Source organism: Eriocheir sinensis, chromosome 59, assembly GCF_024679095.1.
Source record: "Eriocheir sinensis breed Jianghai 21 chromosome 59, ASM2467909v1, whole genome shotgun sequence".
NCBI classification, from domain to species: Eukaryota; Metazoa; Arthropoda; class Malacostraca; order Decapoda; family Varunidae; genus Eriocheir; species Eriocheir sinensis.
The window spans coordinates 1,966,269-1,987,041 of NC_066567.1; the positions used below are offsets into that span (position 1 = coordinate 1,966,269).

General features: G+C 41.1%; 1 protein-coding gene across 3 annotated transcripts; it reads left to right on the top strand.

Annotated features, from left to right (window-relative positions):
* The first annotated feature begins 1,643 nt into the window (after positions 1 to 1,643).
* LOC126985353 (exportin-2-like) lies at positions 1,644 to 20,526 on the top strand. Of its 3 annotated transcripts, none has more exons than XM_050840117.1 (11): positions 1,644 to 1,796; positions 5,633 to 5,781; positions 6,174 to 6,325; positions 7,211 to 7,403; positions 8,170 to 8,315; positions 9,190 to 9,417; positions 10,248 to 10,385; positions 12,041 to 12,170; positions 14,852 to 15,015; positions 15,823 to 16,012; positions 18,113 to 20,526. In XM_050840117.1, exons 2-11 carry the CDS (start codon positions 5,697 to 5,699, stop codon positions 19,591 to 19,593), a joined length of 2,907 nt encoding a protein of 968 aa, XP_050696074.1. In that variant the 5' UTR covers positions 1,644 to 1,796; positions 5,633 to 5,696; the 3' UTR covers positions 19,594 to 20,526. The 3 variants fall into 3 exon arrangements, with proteins under 3 accessions (XP_050696074.1, XP_050696075.1, XP_050696077.1); XM_050840118.1 differs by having other exon boundaries at positions 1,747 to 1,908; XM_050840120.1 differs by lacking the exon at positions 1,644 to 1,796 and adding an exon at positions 1,861 to 2,002.
* The last annotated feature ends 247 nt before the right edge of the window (positions 20,527 to 20,773 follow it).

Below are 20,773 nucleotides of genomic sequence, written 5' to 3' on the forward strand. Positions count from 1 at the left end.
TATATATATATATATATATATATATATATATATATATATATATATATATATATATATATATATATATATATATATATATATATATATATATATATATATATATATATATATATATATATATATATATATATATATATATATATATATGTATATATATATATATATATATATATATATATATATATATATATATATATATATATATATATATATATATATATATATATATATAGATAGATAGATAGATTAATATATATATATATATATATATATATATATATATATATATATATATTTATATAGATAGATATATAGATATATATATATATATATATATATATATATATATATATATATATATATATAGATATATATATATATATATATACATATATATATATATATATATATATATATATTCATATATCTATATCTATTCTATATCTATATATATATATCTATCTATATATCTATATATCTATAAATATATATATCTCTATATACATATATATATATATATATATATATATATATATATATATATATATATATATATATATATAGAATATACATATATCTATATCTATCTATCTATCTATCTATATATCTATATCTATCTATCTATCTATCTATCTATCTATCTATCTATCTATCTATCCATCTATCTATCTATCTATCTATCTATCTATCTATCTATCTATATAAATATATATATATATATATATATATATATATATATATATATATATATATATATATATATATATATATATATATATATATATATATATATATATATATATATATATATATATATATATATATACAACTTTACCTTAATTACCTCCCAACTTTGCTATATCCTGTGGTTGCGAGGACAAGGCTCGAGATCTCGCCTCTACGAAAAGCTCTATGATTGTCATATTACATTTCCTCTGTGCAAGAAGAAGTGCTAATTAATTCATCCCTCGATACATAATAATACTCTATAGTGAAAATTACGGGTAGATAAGTAAAATATGGTAGGTTTTACATTCTATTTTTATTTCCTTAATTAATCCTAATTATTATCCGTGTCCAAGGTGTGTCGGAATTATAGTTTGCAACGTAAAATTTGTACTCTTCTGGCTCTATCTTTTGCATTGTGCTTGATAATAGTGATGATGATGATATTAGCTATAATTAACCTCCATTCCACAATTAAGTACGAGAGTCGGTTGTCTTCCTCTGGCAGCCAGCACAGGAGGAACAGTCCTGCGAGAAATACCTCCTATCAGAAATAATTCGCTCTGCTGTCCACTGCGCATGCGCAATGGGGAATACACAGCAGATTAATTTGCCTGGTTTTGTTCTATAGCTTGTCCATTTATGATTTTAGTGATAGGTGATATTGCCGGCAAGAAAATAAGACACCACACCAAATGACCAAACATGAAAGAACAGAGTGAACATTAACGTGTGGTAATTCTTTCTAAAATCTGCCCTATAATTCGTTTGTCATAAAGCCTTCTCTTAATTAAAAGTATTCCACTGATGTTTTGCCACGTATTGGAGCTCAAACGGAACAAGTAAACGATAGCGGTGAGTGAAATATAGAAAAAAATAAGGAAATTGAACTCCTGTCTGCGAGCTATTTTGCGGCTGCGAGGTGATTCCTACAACACGGCAAGGAGAGGCTCGTGGCTGGTTTGAACGGCAGTGGCGAGGCAGGGCCAAAAAATCGGAAATACCGCGCCAGACCCCGCTAGAAGAGTGGCCGGAGCAACGGAACAGTGCCATACAAGCCCAGGGAGGAGGTAGGCGCCCCGGGAGGTGTGAAAGAAAGGTTGTTACATTTGAAAACCCGGTCTTTGAGGTGGAGGAGGCGCCGGGCAGGTGTAAACAAAAGCCTGCGGGAGGTGCAGTCCTGTGAGTCCACCTGAGTTTACCCTTCCATGCACCTTAATTACCCTCCCTCCCCGCCTAACAGCCACACGCGAGGCATCTTGAATATCCTATGGTGGTATGTAGTGGCAGGGGAGGCAGAATGGGGCCATGGCCTGCCTGATTTTGGGGTCTTTAATATGTCATGTTGTGTCCGCGTGCTCTGCCTGCCTCACGGGCTTTTTTTTTACATTTCGTCTCGGCCAGGTGAGTGAGGCGTGAGCGTTGGGCCAGGTGTGGTTGGCCTTGACGCGTTTCCAGGCCACAGTCAAGGTCACGCTGTCATGGGGTCAAGGTCAGTCGGTGGGGTGGGGTGAGTTTCAGGGTTATAATTGTGTCGTGTAGTGGAATGTCCCATTTGTGTTACTCTTCCTTTGTTTATTTATTCTTGGTAATTCACGTTTTGGAATAATATGTGCTTTACAATTTAAACAAGGTATTTCCAATAGTTTTGATCTGTGAACAAATCTGACCTTCATTTCCACTGGAAATGTGTAGTTTTCCTGGGTAATGTTGAAGAAGGTGTAGCCACCTATTGTTAAGTTAATTGTGGATTCGTTTTTGGTCCCTGAATGCAGTGTTAATAATGTTGGCTGCATATGGTGGTTATGTGATGAATGACTTCTGGAAAATAGAAAGGGGCAAAGTCCTACTGTTAGGTAGGTTGTTAGGTTAGTTTAAATTTATTCGGCGTGCATTGTTGGATGGCAGATATATGCAGCATGGGACTGGGTGGGGTGGCGGCAGGGGTGGGTCCACTACGCTGGCTGGTGATGACAGGTGTACCTCAGCCATTGAAAAAGTGATATTTGGAAAATAAAACTATTCATAATAAAATACATCAATATTTTGCTTAGAAATAAAGTCAGTGTCTCAAAATTAGTTGGCTACCCTTTCCTCAATAATCCCCACTTCCCTCTTTTGTGTGGGAAAGTGTTACGTGCACACCAAGTACAGTTATACCTCGGCTTACGAATGCCTTACTTTATGAGTGTTTTTTTATAAGCAAAATAAATAAAAAATCACTAAAAAATATCTTCGTTTACAAGCATCCTGTTTGTACAAGTCAAATATGCGAGCGTGGATTCCCTTTGTTTGCCACAAGACAAGAGCTTAAAGAGCGAAAAACAATGAGATTGGGGTCTCAGTCTGCATTGTACACTCAAAGAGATATCACCCACGTGCTCGTATCAGCTTATGTTTGTGCTCTAGTGTGAGATCTTTGTTTTCAGCACTACAGTGTGCTTTCATTTTGGTTTATGAGTGTTTTGTTTTGCGAGCAAAATTCCAGAACAAATTAAGCATATAAATTGAGGTATGGCTGTACTTCATTTAGCACAAAGGTCTCCTCTGCGGTGAGATAGGTGTACTTCTGGAATTTACCCCCCAAAAACTAGGTTAAGGTTGGTAATGCTCCCATATTCCACTTCCTACCATATGGAGTACTCTTCTGTTGTCATGCATATCTTCTACTAATCTTTAATCCTTTTGGAAAATCACAGGAAAGGTTGTAAATAATTAAAGATGTGTGAAAATAGTGATGAAATATGTATGCAAAGCCATGGGGCCCTCTTAACAGATAGTAACCCACTGTGTGCGATATACATCTAGTTTTACACCCATCGCATTTTGGAATTTTACACAAATTTTCTGATGTACCGTATTTCCCGCCATATAAGGTTTGTGAGGCCACTGACAGCACCCTCTACTCTGTTCCCTCCTACTATCTCTATCCTAAATTTCAATCCAAAGCTGGATGTTGCGTCTACGTGCGCAACGACATCACTTGCTCTCGTGCTCACGACCTTGACTCTTCTGAATTTTCCACCATCTGGCTAAGACTTCATTGTCATTCTATTACTAAATACATCTGTGCTGTTTATCTCTCACCTAACTCTACTAACCATGTAAAATTCTTTGACTATTTGAATTCTAAAGAGGAGCACATCTTGACTCACTCTCCCTTCGCTGAAATCTCCATCTTGGGAGATTTCAATGTTCACCACCAGCTTTGGCTTTCATCCTCTTTCTCTGACCAGCCTGGTGAACAAGCCTACAACTTTGCTCTCGTCAATGACCTAGAGCAGTTGGTTCAGCACCCTACACGTATTCCTGACCGTCTTGGAGACAGGCCCAACATTCTAGACCTCTTCCTTACCTCTAATCCTTCTGCTTACTCTGTCAAACTGTTCTCTCCATTGGGCTCCTCTGATCATAACCTTATTTCTGTTTCCTGTCCTATCGCTCCTGTACATCCTCTGGACCCACCGATGAGGTGATGCTTCTGGCATTTTGCTTCAGCTCGGTGCGATGACATGAGGATGTACTTTTCCGATTTCCTGTGGAATGATTATTGCTTCCAGGATAGAGACCCCTCTGTGTGTGCCCAGCGCATCTCAGAGGTGATTGTCTCTGGAATGGAGGCATACATTCCACGTTCTTTCTCTACTCATGCTAAAAAACCTTGGTTTAATCATGCTTGTTCTCGTGCTATTAAAGATAGAGAGGCAGCTCACAAAAGGTTCCAGAGCCTTCGAACTCCCGCTAACTTTGATCTATACATTTCAGCCCGGAATCGTGCCAAATCTATTCTCCGACTTACCAAAACTTCTTTCATTAATAGAAAATGTCAACACCTTGCTTCTTCTAATTCTTCCCGTGACTTCTGGCATCTAGCCAAAAATATCTTCTCCAATTTCACTTCTTCCTCTTTCCCTCCTCTCCTTAACCCTGACGGCAGCACTGCCGTTTCATCTGTCTCTAAAGCTGAACTCTTCGCTCAAACTTTCTGTAAGAACTCCACCCTGGACGATTCTGTGCATATTCCTCCTCCTCATCCCCCCTCTGACTCCTTTATGCCTGTTATTAAGATTCTTCCAAATGATGTTTTCTATGCCCTCTCTGGCCTCAACTCTCAGAAGGCTTATGGACCTGATGGAGTGCCTTCTATTGTCCTTAAAATCTGTGCTTCTGTGCTCACACCGTGCCTGGTCAAACTCTTTCGTCTCTGCCTATCAACATCTATCTTTCCTTCCTGCTGGAAGTATGCCTTTGTACGGCCTGTGCCTAAGAAGGGTGACCGTTCCAATCCCTCAAACTACCGCCCTATAGCTTTACTTTCCTGTCTATCTAAAGCTTTTGAATCAATCCTTAACCAGAAGATTCAAAAGCACCTTTCCACTTCTAACCTTCTATCTGATCGCCAGTATGGATTCCGCAAGGGGCGTTCTACTGGCGATCTTCTTGCTCTCTTAACTGACTCTTGGTCATCCTCACTTAGCCGTTTCGGTTTCTTTGTTGCGCTAGACATATCGAAAGCCTTCGGTCCATACTTAGAAGTTTAAAACAAAAGGCTTCACTATCTAGATACACCAGTAAGTGTTGGAAAACTATTGAGGTAAGGGATTTGTTTGAGTTGTTTCTGGCTATCGGATGTTAAAGATTATTTCAAAAAAGCCTGTAAGCAGCCAAACCTAGTCTTCAGCGTATAAGAAGATGCAGGGTGATTTCAAAAATACTTTAGGGGGAAACAAAGTGTCATATGGCAGGAATTACATTTATTTGATCAATGTGTCACATTCTTCCTGTTTCCTTTATGTGGAGTAATATATACAGTACTGAATGGATTTTTTCATAATTTATTTTTACCCTTGAATTGTTTACTCTTCCATATTATAAAGTGAAAATAACAATTCTTCTAACCCTGCAGTCCCGCCTGCCCTCCTGACCCCTCTGTCTCCTGAGTGCCTGCACAGCACCGGGTGGAGGCCAACATGGAGGTGACGGAGGAAAACCTGGGTCGCCTGGTGGAGGTGCTGACACACACATTCTCCCAGGACCCTGCACAGCGCCGGGCAGGTCAGTGAGAGGGGGAATTGGAGGGGAGGGGGTAGGGGTAGGAAAGAATGGAAATAAGGGGTGAAAGAGAGTAGAGAAGGAAGGGAAGGAAAGAAGCAAAAGCGATTGAAGAAAAGGTGAAGCAGAGAATTAAAAGGAAGTAAAGAAGTGAGAGTGTGTGTAGAAGAAAGAAAATGGTTGTATTTCTATAAAAATGTAAAAAAAATAATGAATATAAGCCTAAAAAAAAAAGTTTGGCATCATAATGCATAAAGAGAGAAAAGACTAATTTTTACTTTTCCATTCAACACAAAGGAAAAACAAGCCTTAAGAAATCAGTTTGGCACATCATAGCTCTTACTACCTCTCCTTCCTTCCCATCCTAACCCTTTCCCAATGTCTTTACCTCACAGCTGAGCAGTTTCTGGGTCAGGTCGAGGGCAACGAGAACTACCCGGTGTTGCTGCTGACCCTGCTGACCCGTGATGAGGCTCAGGTCCCCAAGAACATCAAGTTGGCCGCCTCCATCCACATCAAAAACCTCATCAAGCGAAACTGGGTGGTGGTGAGTCACTTGTTCCTCCTCTAGTTGTCTGCCTTTGCACCATTCTCTCTCTCTCTCTCTCTCTCTCTCTCTCTCTCTCTCTCTCTCTCTCTCTCTCTCTCTCTCTCTCTCTCTCTCTCTCTCTCTCTCTCTCTCTCTCTCTCTCTCTCTCTCTCTCAAATGAATAAACAAATAAGATCAGTAAATACTTTCACTAAAAATGAATAAAAAGATGAGAATGTTACCAAATAAATACCAGAGGTGGGCATTCCGCAATTTAAGTTTGCTAATCGCTAATCCACTAATAGCAGACTAACAAAAAAATTGTGGAATAGCGTTAGCAGAAAATTTGAAAAATTAGCGGATTTGCAGTTAACGGAATGCCAAAATTATAGTCTGCTAATGCAAACTTTAAAAAACACCAACAATGAGATTTCCGGGAAATTCAGAATTATGACTGATGATAACTTTGAGAAGCTGGTGTTTGTCAGTGGAAACATGCACCTCTTCAAGGGGAAGTGGCTGTACCAGAGGGAGGAGGACAAGGACTAGGACAACAATGACTAATGAGGATTCTGTATTTTGTTGTTTTAAAACTTCTGTTATATATGAAATATATAAATTGTAAGGTAATTTTATTGGAAATTATGTTTTTAACTACTACCAATAAAGGGTAGCCAACTAAAAAATAGTTAGCGGACAGTTGTGGACTTCATTAGTGGACTAAAAATATTTATTAGCGTTAGCATTTTCGGATTTGCGTTAGCGGACCAGCAAAGCTTACATTGGCAATTAGCAGAATGCCCAACAGAGTTAGCAGAATTGCGAATTGTGGTCTAACAAAAAATTAGTGGGTGCCCACCTCTGATAAATACATCTCTCATCTCATCACCTTTGTCGTATTAGGATGAGGATGGCACGAACAGGATCAGCGCCAATGACAGGGCAGTGGTGAAGAGGGAGATAGTGGACTTGATGCTGCGGTCCTCTGAGGGGGTGCAGCGCCAGCTCTCCCAGGCCATCTCCATCATCGGCAAGTCGGACTTCCCCCACCAGTGGTCTGAGCTCATCCCCTACATGGCTGAGAAGTTTAAATCAGGTGTGTGTTTTTAAGTGGGTGTTTTAGGTGTGTGCATGCATGCGTGTGAGTGTGGTTGTGTTTTTACCTAGTTCTGATTTACAGGAAATGAGCTATGCTGGTGGGGTCCCATCTTTTAAGTCCTTTCAGTCAAACTTTGCTTCAGACTCATTTAAGTTTTGGTCTTGAACAGTTTTGTTCAGATTCAGATTGTACGAAATATTGTGAACTTTAACGCGAGTGAAAATAAAACAAAAATAATGTGAAAAAATAAAAGAAGCTGAAAAATCTGGCTCTTTATTTTTGTTTCACCACTTGCAAGTTTTATATTTATGTAAAAAAAAATCCTAAATATGTGATGAACTGAAAGGAATTTAAAATTTTTGAATTGTAAAAAAACCTTTTTCGGACACATATTTTTTTCTATTCATCAAAATCTTTTGAAACTTCCGCAATATTCTCACGTCATTCAGGTCTAAAAGACATAAAAGAGTTAGATTTTTTAGTCAAATAGTTTTGGAAATAGAAATCTACCAGATGGTTCCCTTGACCATCCTAGAAAATAGTATACCAAAGAAAATTTACTTATATCCACATTAGAAAGGTAAAAATATTTATTAATAATAGTGAGAAAAGAAAAGAAAATGAGAACAACTTCAACCGTGTATCTATATAAACAGGTAAGAATAAGGAATATTTAACCAACACCAAAAAACTCCTTTCTTTTCTATATCCCTTCTTTTTTGACTTTCAAAGCCATTATCCTCACCACCTCCACCCCACACAGGTGACTTCAACATCATAAACGGGGTGCTGCAGACGTCCTACTCGGTGATGGAGCGCTACGAGTACGAGAACAAGTCTGACGACCTCTGGCGGGAGATTAAATTTGTTCTGGACAACTTTGCTCAGCCGCTCACCAGCCTCCTTGTGGTGGGTTGACGGGTGTGGAGAGGTTTTAGGTGGAAAAGGTAGTTCATATAGCATGGTGTGAAGTTAGTGGATGATTCTTTAAGGAAGGTAGTTCATCAGTTATTTCTATCTTTATTAACCCTCTCACACAACGTAAGTTTCCAATTAGTTTCTTTTCCACTCACCATGCTTTCTCAGGCCCGACTGGCCTTTTTTTGCCGCCGCGATCCTTTACATTCCCGGACGTATTTTACCTTCACAGATATATCGTACCCCAATAAATTTGGTATCAGTGGCTTCATAAAGACTTGTACCTAAACATGCACAAATAGAAATAGAGAAAAATAAACAATACAAACTTCTTTCAAGTTTCCGTATAGAGTATTGTAGACAATAAATCCTAAGTACCAACTCTTCCCCACTTGCTAGCTCGAAATTTTGTGGTCCAACTTTTTTTTGCCGAATATATGTTTCAAAGCGGAATTTAGTGAGGATTCTTATGGTATCCTCAAAATCCTCATACACCTATTAGTTCCCAAGTTACACCAAAAAACTGTATATTTTTCGAGGTGACCGACCCCTCCTCTCTCCACTCCTCCTCCCTCCTCCTCATCACTCGTTCTGTCAACACCATATGCCATATGTTACCATTAAGAAACTTATCCCAACAATGACGCTCCCAAATTTGACGCACTTTCCCTGAAAACTTAAATTTTAATAAATTTTTTAAACTTTTATGACGCGTTTCGCGTCATCCTATCTTTCTCCGTCTTCTTTGCAGCAACATGTGGCAGGCTTTTTTATTTGAGAATTCTTTTTGTTTTGTCCTTGACCTGCCTCGTGAACCATAAAATTTACCACTTCACCCTCCATCACACCACCTTCACCCCCACAGGAGCTTATGAAGTTTGCTGGGGAGAACCTGAACAACGAGGATGCTCTGCGCAAGATCTTCTCCTCTCTGGTGTCGGTGGGGCAGCTGTTCTTTGCCCTAAACTCACAGGATCTGCCGGAGTTCTTTGAGGACAACATGGCAATTTGGATGGAACACTTTCTCACACTTCTCAACTTCACCAGCCCACACCTTGCCTCCTCTGATGATGAGATGGGAGTGCTGGAGCAGGTATGGGGTGATTGTAGGATGTTGGTGTTGGAAGAAAGGAGTAGGTTTGGCAGGTTCATTGGGTGACATGCAGAGTATAGAGGGAATAGCTAGATATCATGGGGTAATGTCTGTTATATGTGTGTTGGAAGGAAAGAGAATAATGGTGTAGTGGACATAGGAGAGGAAGAGGGAGGAGGCATGTGTGGGTAGAGTCAGTGATGGATAGGCAGGGATTTTATTAGTTAACCTGGTAGCAGCGACGGGCCAAATTTGTCGCTTTACCGTGTAGCAGCGACGGACCAAATTTATGCCATGATATAAACCCCCCAAAATAGATGATACATAATCTGATCACAAATGCTTTGATATATATTATGAAATGGTTTGTGTGAGGGGTGATTTTTTCTCATATTTCTCGCTTGGAGGGACCATTAAGAAACATGATCCCTGCTGCTATCGGGTTAACCATTTCTTTGTTGGCACAGGTAGAGAGTTAGTGAGGGACAACTAGAAACTATTTTTTTAACTTTTAGCCTCTTGAGGGTACAGATAGAGTCAGTGAGAGATGTGTTTGATGAAGTGGACTTTGACAGATCATATCATGCACAGAAATGGTGACAAATAGACAACCCAAGTAACATTGGTATCCCAGGAGTTGTAGAAGTTAGATCTGACAGTGGAGCAGGTAGAAATATTAAGCTAGAATCTTTACTGGAGCAGGATGGAGTTCACTTACATCAGATGGAGGGAGGGGCCCTTGTCCTGCTGTGGACCAGTAGTAGCTGATGATAATGTGTATAGGAATTGTCACTTATATCCGTATCTGAAGGACTCTCCCCGTGGCACAGGTGAAGAGCCAGGTGTGCAAGAATATAACCCTGTACGCCGGGAAGTACCGCGAGGAGTTTGAGCCATATATTGAGAATTTTGTGACAGCAGCTTGGAACCTCCTCTCCAACACTCCTTTGGATATCAAGTATGACCAGGTACGTGTGACAGCCCTTGCTTTATAATTTTGAATTGATGAGGTGATACTTTTTCAATTTTCCTTTTTTTCTTTACAGTTGGCTGGGCTCTCGGTTAACTCAGCAGTTTCATTATTTTCATATGTCAATCAATCAATATATCATGCAAAATGAAATGGTGCACATAAAGAAACAAATTATTTGATAATTTGGAGATGTATGCATAAATCATCATCATTTTATCGACGCCTGCTCCTAGGAGCTCCCACCAGGGGATGGCCATGGCAGATGAGTTTCCAACTTTCTCTATCCAGACACTCCCTCCTTGCCTGCTCAAATTTTCTCAAAGATCTTTCCCCCCTCTCCCTAATGTACTGTTGCACCCTATCCCTCCATTTCAGTGGAGGTCATCCTCTAGCATTCCCTCCCTCTATCTCACTTACATACACCCTTCTGGTCATCTTGCTCTCCTCCATTCGCTTCATGTGGCCAAACCACTTTAAAGTCTATCGCTTCACTTCTTCCACCACTCCACACTTCTTCCCTTCACCCCCATGACACATTCCAAAACGCTTGTACACATTTTCATTACTCATTCCATCCATTCTACTCACACCACAAATACTCCTCAAATAACTCATTTCCACTGCCTGCACTCTAGACCTCTGACTTTCATTCCAGGCCCACGTTTCACTTGCATATGTGAGGGTTGGTACTATTATTGTATTTCTGAAATCCCTCTTTACCTCCATGCTCACACTTCTGCCATTCATGATTTGTCTTAATGACCCTACCACCCTTCTTCCTTGCAATGCCCTTTCTCTTATCTCTCCCTCCATACCACCATGCTTATATATATATATATATATATATATATATATATATATATATATATATATATATATATATATATATATATATATATATATATATATATATATATATATATATATATATATATATATATATATATATATATATATATATATATATATATATATATATATATATATATATATATATATATATATATATATATATATATATATATATATATATATATATATATATATATATATATATATATATATATATATATATATATATATATATATATATATACAGGACTGTATACTAGTGTAGTCCATGTGAACACGAAGTACATGGAAGTGTACACAGTGTAAACAAACACATGAACACAAGAAAAAATATGTTCTGTACACTATTAAACAAAAAATGTGTGATTACACTGTCATTTTATTAACTTCTTTGCAACTCTCTCTGGCCCCAAGTTCCCTTCATTGACTTATTTTCCACTCATTGGCTCCTTGCTCTCTTCATGACCTTAATTTTCATTTATGTCAGTTCTGTCAGTTCCTAGCCATTTCCCTCTGTTGTCAGCTTATTGTTCTGTTCCTGGCCTTCTTCCCCTCTTTTTGATTCTTTGCTCTCTTGTCCATACCTCCCTCTCACTTTGTCTTTGCTCTGTGCTTGGCTGTATGTCCCTCATCTATTCCTTGTTCCCTGCTTATAATTATTTCCTATTCTTGTCAACTCATTGCTCTTTTTCTGACCTTATCTCCCTCTCACTTACTCCTGGCTCTCTTCCTGACCTTATATCTCTCTCACTAATTCCTTGTTATAGACTTCTGGCATTATTTCCCTCTCTTCCACAGATGGTGAGTTTGGCCATCCAGTTCCTGTGTGCTGTGGCTGAGAGGGACCACAGCAAGGGTCTCTTTGAGAATGAACAAGTGCTCTCTGGTATCTGTGAGAAGGTTATCCTTCCCAACATGCACCTCAGATGTGAGTAGCCTTGAGTGCTTGGTCTCTGGTGTTGTCATTTGAATAATACAATAAAAGTATAATTTTTTTGAAGGCCAAGTTCATGGGATTGACTCAACATGCAGATATCTTTTATATGGAGTAGATTTATTCATCAGTTGAACAAATCCTAGCCTTATGGGTTCAATTTTCAGTGAGATTTACTTAAATAAGTATATTTTTCTGCTCATGTCACGGTGTGTAGTTTTTCCTTGTTAACCCTTAAAGCGCGGGATTGTTTTGGCAAAAACATACCTCACCTCAACCTTTCATACCTTCACTTCTATTTGATTCACGTGACTCAATGAAGCATCATTGTAAAGTACATACCCTTACCTGTCCTTTGACGTTAAGTTGAAGACTATATGACTCGTGGTAGAGCAAGTACGGAATATTGAATTAGGATCACTGAAAGCACATTATTATAGACAGTTTTCCACCACTAGTGGACTTCCCTTCTATGATTTAGTAATATAAAGCATAACTTTTATGCGGTTTATGTGAGACACACCCCAAAAAAACTAACTTCCGGGCCTTCCTGATGCCCTTGATGGATGTTGAGGTCGAAGGGCCCCCATCTTGTTGATGAAATTCACTGGAAGGTGAGAAGAGGTGGAATGTCATGCAGACATCTTCTCAAAGCTAACACAAGGCACACACTGACCAATAATTAGTCAAGGGAGCATGGTTGGGTATTGTTTAAAAGAAAATGACATGCTAACCCCAGGCGCCAGCTGTCGACTGTTGTCGACACCCGCGCTTTAAGGGTTAAGTATTTTAATTTTCTTGGCAGTCAGTCTGTGGGATATATTTTTTCCAATTGATCTTCAGATTTTCTCTTAGTCCATATGTCTTGTGTTAATAGTTCTTTTCTTTCATAAAAGTTTGGATAGATAAATGAAGTCCAATTCTTCAAATTTGTATGTGAGGGGATTATGTTATTGTACAGAGTGGTTTGTATTTAGTATGAAATTTTAGGGTTTGTTCATATGGTAGGTGCGGTCGATATATGCGCGGTAAGGATTTTACCTGCCTTGAACTAAACTCGGTACAATAGAAGGCTCAAGGAACAAAGAAAACACTTTTTTTTACTTTTTAGTACTTTATTGGATATCCTTTGGCATTTCTAACAAGCTTCAGATGCTTTGGAAGAGAGTCTGCTAGAGTCTGGAGGTAAGTTTGAGGCATGGAGTCCCACAGTTGCTGGATGGCGTCCTTGAGCTTTGGTACCGAGGAGACATTGTAGTTCTCCAACCTGGACTTGATCTTTCCCCAGAGGTTTTCTATAGGGTTGAGATCAGGTGAGTTGCCAGGCCAGGAGTTTAAGTAGCGAATACTCCCAAAATCAAGAGCATCAATCACTAGTTTGGCTCTGTGACAGGGTGCCCCAGCCTGCATGAGAAAATATCTGCCTAACACGCCTCCATCGACAGGTCCAGGTAGTTGTGCTGATTCATTCTCAGGTTCTTTAGGAGGACTAAGTGCCCCAGGCCATGGTGGAAGAAGCAACCCCAAACCATAACTGAATCGGGGTGCTTAATGGTGTGGCGTGTGTACCGCAGCTTAAGAGGGTCGCTACCACGTTTACAGTACTCATAATTCCTGGCACCATCACTCACAGTAAAAGTATGTACTCTTTTCACTCCAGAGTACTTTCCTCCACTGCTCCAAAGTCCAGCGTCGGTACTGGCGAGCAAAATTGATCCTCATTTGTCTATGGCGCTTTGTTACCCAGTGTTTGGGAACAGCACGACATCTACAGTACTTGAGCACTTTGTGCAAGTAACCTTGAAGTGTATGTATTGCCAAATCACCGAGTTTCTTGTTTTTTTCTGCTTTAATTATTTTGCTGTAAGGGTCGGGCTGCACTCCACCTGCCCTTTGATGGTATTCAGGGTCCTCTTTCAAAGCAGCCTTTTCATATGGGTAGGGAGAGGACCGGGTCCTGTATCATATATTTTCTTAATCCATAGCTGGGCTTTACGGACTGAAATTCCTGTGTTCTTGGCAATACACCGATTAGACTTTCCCTCCATGTAGAGAGAATAAATGAACTCTATCTGAGCCTGTGTGAGTTGCTTTTTCTTCAGCATGGTTAGCAGTAGAGGGGTTGGATGTATAGCGTGCCTCGCAAAATAATTGTCGGGAGAAAGAACCACAGAGCAGCAAACATATTCTCCTTGCTAAGGCACGAGGCACACTGAGCCGCCTATGGGAATGGAGACTGAAGGCAAGACGACACTGAGTTGCCAAGTAAAAGTGTTGCCAACTCTATCTAGAATTAACACAATGGCAGGGGCATTTTATTAAGCACAATTTTTATATACGTTCCACCTGCCGCGCATATATCAACGACGCCTACTGTAATGGCATGCTGAGAGGTCTTGGGTAATGGTGTATCAAGGGGTTATGCATAATGGTGTGTTTGTGTTGTCCCCTCATGGATAGTGTTTTGTATTGAAAGTGAGTGGAGTTTTTTTTACATCGGTATGTTAGGGGCTGCGTGTCATGGTGTGTTGTCCCTTTAGGAGATTTTTTTGTGAGAAGTGAGTGAAGAATCATGGGTAATAGTGTGTCAAGGATGTGTGCATAATGGTGTGTTGTGGAGTTTTTTGTAATGGCGTGTTAGGGAGGTGTTTGTGATGGTGTGTGTTGTTCCTCAGCATGCGATGAAGAGCTGTTCGTGGACAGTCCAGATGGGTGGGTGGCACAAGAGCTGGAGGGCGCCAACACTGAGACTCGACGGAGGGCAGCAGTTGACTTTGTGAGGGTGTTGTCAAGACACTTTGAGGCTCGCATGACACAGGTGTTCGGCCAGTATGTGCAGGTGAGGCAGATATCTGTGTGTGTGTGTGTTTGTGTTACTGTCAGAGTTGTTATGATTCAAATCATCTGATTTTAACCTATCTGCTTTGGCTAACTTGAAGCAGTGAGTGACTGAAAAACAACATATAACATATAACATAAAAAAAAAAATATATATATATATATATATATATATATATATATATATATATATATATATATATATATATATATATATATATATATATATATATATATATATACCTGTCTTGTACACTGCATGTTTTGAATTTTTTTGTTAATAAAGCTATAGCTGATACAGTAAACAGACCAACAAACAAACTGGCTGTGGTAACCATAATGAAGGTAGGCTATATACATCGTTGGTAGCGTGCATTCTAGGAGCGTTCTAGCAAGGCCCTCTAGATGGCATTAGTTCTAGCGTGTGCGTTGTCAACGGGCGGCCGTTCGACACAAGTTTGTGATTGATGATTGATTGATAGTTTATTGTTGCAAGTAAACAACAGTAGAGAAGGGAGGAACATGCCATTCCAACCCTAGTAAAGCTGGCATCACACTGGACCCAAATCTGGCGAGCACGAGCTCTTGCTGGCAGCTTTTGCTCGCGAGCAAGTCACTGTTGTCATCACACTGACGAGCAATGAGGGGCGAGTGACGAGTAACATTGTAAACAAAGCCTCAACCATGGCGTCTACTACTAATTGGGGGAAAAATAGAAAATACCCTTAGTGTCTAATATCCCTTATCTCTTTCTCATTGCCATTTCTGATATGTGACTCATTCCCCATCTCTTCTTCCTCTCCTTCAGTCCATGCTGGCGACGTACGCAGAAAAGCCAGCTGAGTGTTGGCGTAACAAGGTGGCTGCGATATACCTGGTGACCACACTTTCTGCCAAGGGTCAAACCGCCCGCCACGGTACCACAAAGGTCAATGAACTGGTTAATATAACTGAGTTCTACCAAGGCCACATCCTCCCTGAGCTGCAAAACCAGGATGGTGAGTGCTGGAAGGAAGGTAGTTTCATGTTTGTCTGTTGATTGATTGTATAGGGGTGGTGTGTGTGTGTGTGTGTGTGTGTCATTTACTATTGTCTAATGTTGCAATAGGCGCACCTAACATCACAATAGCCGATCCAGGATTCAGGACATTTCCTAAGGTAGAGGAGGTAACGTTATAATTGTATTTCGTAAAAAATACTTATAACCAAAAAGTAACTAAAATTATGAGTATTCTTTTTCTTGAACACAACATTGAATAAACAACAGAACAATAATATGAAAATACGTTAGCCACCGTTGTCAGATTGTCGTACTCAGAGCATAGTATTTACTGGTTTCTGACACCTAATTATTGCCTAGAAACATCAGAATTTAACTCTTTTTAATGAGGGAGGCGAGCCAAGGCGGCGGTGGCTGAGTCAACAGAGTGACGGCGCCGCGTTCAGGAGGACGCAAGTTCAATCCCTGACTGGTGCCACCATGCTGGGATTTTTCAGCCGCCGCTGAGTGGCTTAAAACTATCCACATGCTGTCCAGAAGACCACCTATCAACCCGGACTTTAGATTCTAGGATTAAAGATGAGCTCCGGGAGGGCAGCATGAGCCAATGCAAGATGGCGCCACTATAAACACTCACCTGCGCCAGAACGGGCTGGGCCGACCATCAGGCCCCACCGGGAAGAAGCCTTGGGCCAACCATCAGGCCCCACTGGGAAATAAGCCTACTGGCGCAATAGGCCGCGATGTAAAAAAAGAAAAAGAAAAAACTATAAATTAGTTTTCTTATTGGAGCCCAGAAGACAGTTTGGAGTAGGAAGTTGGGAAATATAATCAGCTGTGTACGACACTCTGGCAACATTGAGTCTATAGCTCCGGGGCCTGAGCAGCGTGCATGCCATTTTGAGGGTATCAGTGCCTCTTTTATTATGATGAGGGGACCATGCATTTGCTGCAGATTCCAGTTTTAGTCTTATCATTGTTAATATTTTTCTCATGTCCTCATCCGTGTAATGAAAAGCAACCCTTATATTTGTTAAAAGATTTTTACGTGGTCCCGAATATGCTATTGATATGTTTATCTGGTGACAATGTGTCTTGTATTGCCACTCCTAAGTCTCGTCACCAGCTTTCTTTATTAGCTCCACTCATAGTTTGTAATTCCATGAGGACCTGTATTTGCTCTTTCCAATTTCCAATATATGACACTTCATTTCCTCCTTCTTACTTCTTTTGTATATCCTGTCTTACAGCCCCTTGCAACTCTTCAGTTATTCCCAGTCTATCAACTTTGTGTCATCTGCAATTGACAGCTGTGTGATTCATCCATCATATCATTTACATAAAAAACAAGAACATTATTGGTGCCAACACTGACCCATGCAGGACTGTAGCTTCCCACCATTTAGATTTCATCCCTTACCAACATCCTCATTTGTCTTCCCTTGTAAGTAATTTTCCATTCAGATCAATAGACCCCATCAACCCTCCTATATTCCCCAATCTCAAATTTTCCGTGTGTGTGTGTGTGTGTGTGTGTGTGTGTGTGTGTAATTTACCTACAGTCTGATCACATGCTGGACCCATGATCACCAACCACTCCCCTCCTGGAAAAAGCTCTCTTTTGGGCTGGAAGGACTGATCTCAGGCCACTGCTGGGACCTCACACACCACACCTCCCCATCCCCCTTGCTCAGAGTGGGAGAGTAACCACTCATGTCGACAAATAAACTAAAGTGGCCTGAGTGCAACTCGAACTACAGCTTGCCAAGTGACAGGCAAAGGTGGTATCCGCTGAGTTAAAAAGCAATGTGTGTGGGGGTGTATTTTTTTTAATCTTGAGTGCTGAAGTCCTGAGTAATTTGGGGGGTTTACTTTGCTAGTGGTGATAGTGAATCTGTATTCCATGTATTTTATGTAGTTTCAGTAGTGAGTTTGAGGAAGTTTGGTGTGTATCTTGCTTTGTAGTATGAGTGATGATGGTGGATAGTCATAGTGACTAAATTACAATTAAGCTGCAAAAAGGAGGTAATGTTTAGGGCTTTAGGCATCATGAACAGGGTTATGGGTGTTCACTATTTGTTTTATCTTCCCTTCACAGTGAACCACCTTCCCATTCTGAAGGCAGAGGCCATCAAGTACGTCATCAGCTTCCGCAGTGTTCTCCCCTTTGAGGCAGTAAAGGTGTGCGTGCCCGACTTGATCCGCATCCTGACTGCTGAGTCCGCAGTGGTGCACACATACGCTGCCGATGCCATCAACAAGGTGTTCATGCTGAGGGTGAACGGTCAGATGGCAGTGCAGCGTGGCGACGTGTCTCCACTGGCTGGCACACTGTACACCAACCTGCTGGGTGTGCTGGCCAGAGAAGGGTCGGCGCAGAACGAGTACATCATGAAGACCGTCGCCACTGTCACAAGCCTGTTGGAGGGTGACCTGATGCAGCATGCAGGCTTGGTGGTACCCCAGTTGGTGCTTAAGCTACAGCATGTTGTCAAGAACACTGTTAAGCCACACTTTGTCCACCACCTCTTCGAGACACTCTCCATCGTTATCAAGACCGTCTGTAACTCTGTGGATGGCGCCGTTGGGGAGTTTGATCGCAACCTGTTCCCTATCTTTCAAGAGATCCTGCAGAATGAGTTAGAGAGCCTCATTCCTTACATATTTCAGATCATTTCCCTGCTTCTAGAGCGGCAGAAGGGAGAGGTGCCAGAGGCATACCTGTCACTGCTGCCATTCCTGGTGATGCCGGTGTTGTGGGAGCGCCCAGGGTATGTGGCCCCCATGGTGCGGCTGCTGCAGGCCTACGTGGAGAAGGCACATACCCAGATTGTGCAGATGGGTAAGCTGGAGGCTGTGCTGGGCGTGTTCAATAAGCTCAATGCCTCCAAGACCAATGACCATGAGGGGTTCTACCTTATGCAGTGTATGCTGCTTCACATGCCCAAGGAAGTCCTCGACAATTATTGGAACCAGATCTTCACCATCATGTTTCGCCGCCTCACTTCCAGCAAGACCACCAAGTATGTGCGGTCGCTATTAGTCTTCTTTAGCCTCTTTGCCTGCCAGCACTCAGCAGCACGGCTCATCCAGATCATTGATTCTCTGCAGGCCAACATGTTTGCCATGGTTATTGACCGCTTGATGGTGCCAGACCTCCAGAAAGTGGCTGGTGATACTGACAAGAAAATCTGTGCTGTTGGCCTTAGCAATGTGTTGGCAGAGCCCATGGTTTACTCTGGAGCATACCAGGAGCGGTGGGGTGCTGTGCTGGAGGCAGTGGTACGGCTACTGGAGTGTCCTGAGGATGGTTCGCTGCCTGCTGGGGAACACTTCATTGAGGTGGAGGACATCCCAGCCTTCCAGGGCTCTTCCAACAGGCTGAGGCATGCCATGCGGGGCGAGAACGACCCCCTCAAAGGCCAAGTGGACAACCCACAGGTGTATCTGGCCCAGCGACTGGCCCTAGTATCCCAGGCACACCCTGGTACCATCCAGGGCCGGCTGGCAAGGCTGAGCCAGGAGGTACAGGCACACGTGGCGCAGTACCTGCAGGTTGCTGCTGTCACCCTGGCGTGAGACCAGCCATTGCTGTACCCTAGTGATAACTCAGTGTGAGGAAGTGTAAAGACTATTTTTTGATATTTCCACAACATTTATACCATGCTAGTGTACAGATGATATGCTGTTGCTTTGACCCTCAGTGTATGCAGGCCTAGACGCTTAGGGTTCCACATGTGATATGGAAAGCTTGATGTACCATAGGTAGGGATAAAGCTTGATGGAGGAGTCTTGTCATCTGCTGTATAGTGAAACAGAGCTGACAACCAGTTTTCTGGCATTCATCAGATGACACCAGGTGGCCAACTCTCATCACAGTGCCACCCATGTACTAAACAGCAGTCATATTTTCTTTCATTACAGCAATATCTGCCATGATCTGGAGCTTTTATTTATTTAAGGTGCTGAAGTAGCTTTGCCACCTCCATGTTGCCTTAGTGAAGTTTAAGGAAGGAAAATCAGCCAATATAGTTCTTGATTCCTTCTTTCTAAGTTTTATTAACACATCTCTAAGGCATGACACCAATGGATCACATGGTGACCAACATGATGATGCTGCTGCTCCTGCCAGCAGGATGAAATATGTCAGGCTCATAGCAGAATTTTTTCTTTCTCAAGATATTTAGATTGTCAACCTGCCAACGGATGGCATTTTTTTCAGCAGGAGCCACACCAGCATGCTGAGGAAAGTACCCTAATTATTGGCATCTTGACAAGGCAGTGATAATAGTACTGTCCTGTTACATTGCTGTGGCCTTGCTTCTGCTGCCGCTTGGCTCCCACTAAGTGGTTATGTGATTGTTATATGTTATTTTTCTTAGGTTATGGATTTAAGTTTGACTTCATACTTTTACAAAGAAAGTTGTCTTTTCCACTATGTGGGTACCTCTTATAATCCGCTTATAATTTCAACCATATTTTATTCTGCTGAATAAAATTAATTTTAATTAACAGTCATTAATTAGAAAGCTTGTGCCACCCCATGAAACCTTTTCTCTAGTTGATTCCGTGATACTATCTAATATGCTTTGGAGTGGTTAGATTTATTTAGGCTCAGGCAGTGTGTGTGGGCAGATGTAGTAGGTGAACCACCAATCTTTGGCAATACTCATCCTTGCCACTTGATCACTTTGGAACAGCATATATATTCCCTCCTTCCTGCCACTTCAGTATTTGAGGAAGTTATCAAGGCACTTCT

What these genes read in the sequence shown, in the direction of transcription:
- LOC126985353 (XM_050840117.1), top strand. Translation starts at nt 5,697, where the DNA reads ATGGAGGTGACGGAGGAAAACCTGGGTCGCCTGGTGGAGGTGCTGACA. An exon ending in CCCTGCACAGCGCCGGGCAG is followed by an intron (nt 5,782 to 6,173) that starts GTCAGTGAGAGG and finishes TTTACCTCACAG; the next exon opens with CTGAGCAGTTTCTGGGTCAG. An exon ending in TCCCAACATGCACCTCAGAT is followed by an intron (nt 12,171 to 14,851) that starts GTGAGTAGCCTT and finishes GTTGTTCCTCAG; the next exon opens with CATGCGATGAAGAGCTGTTC.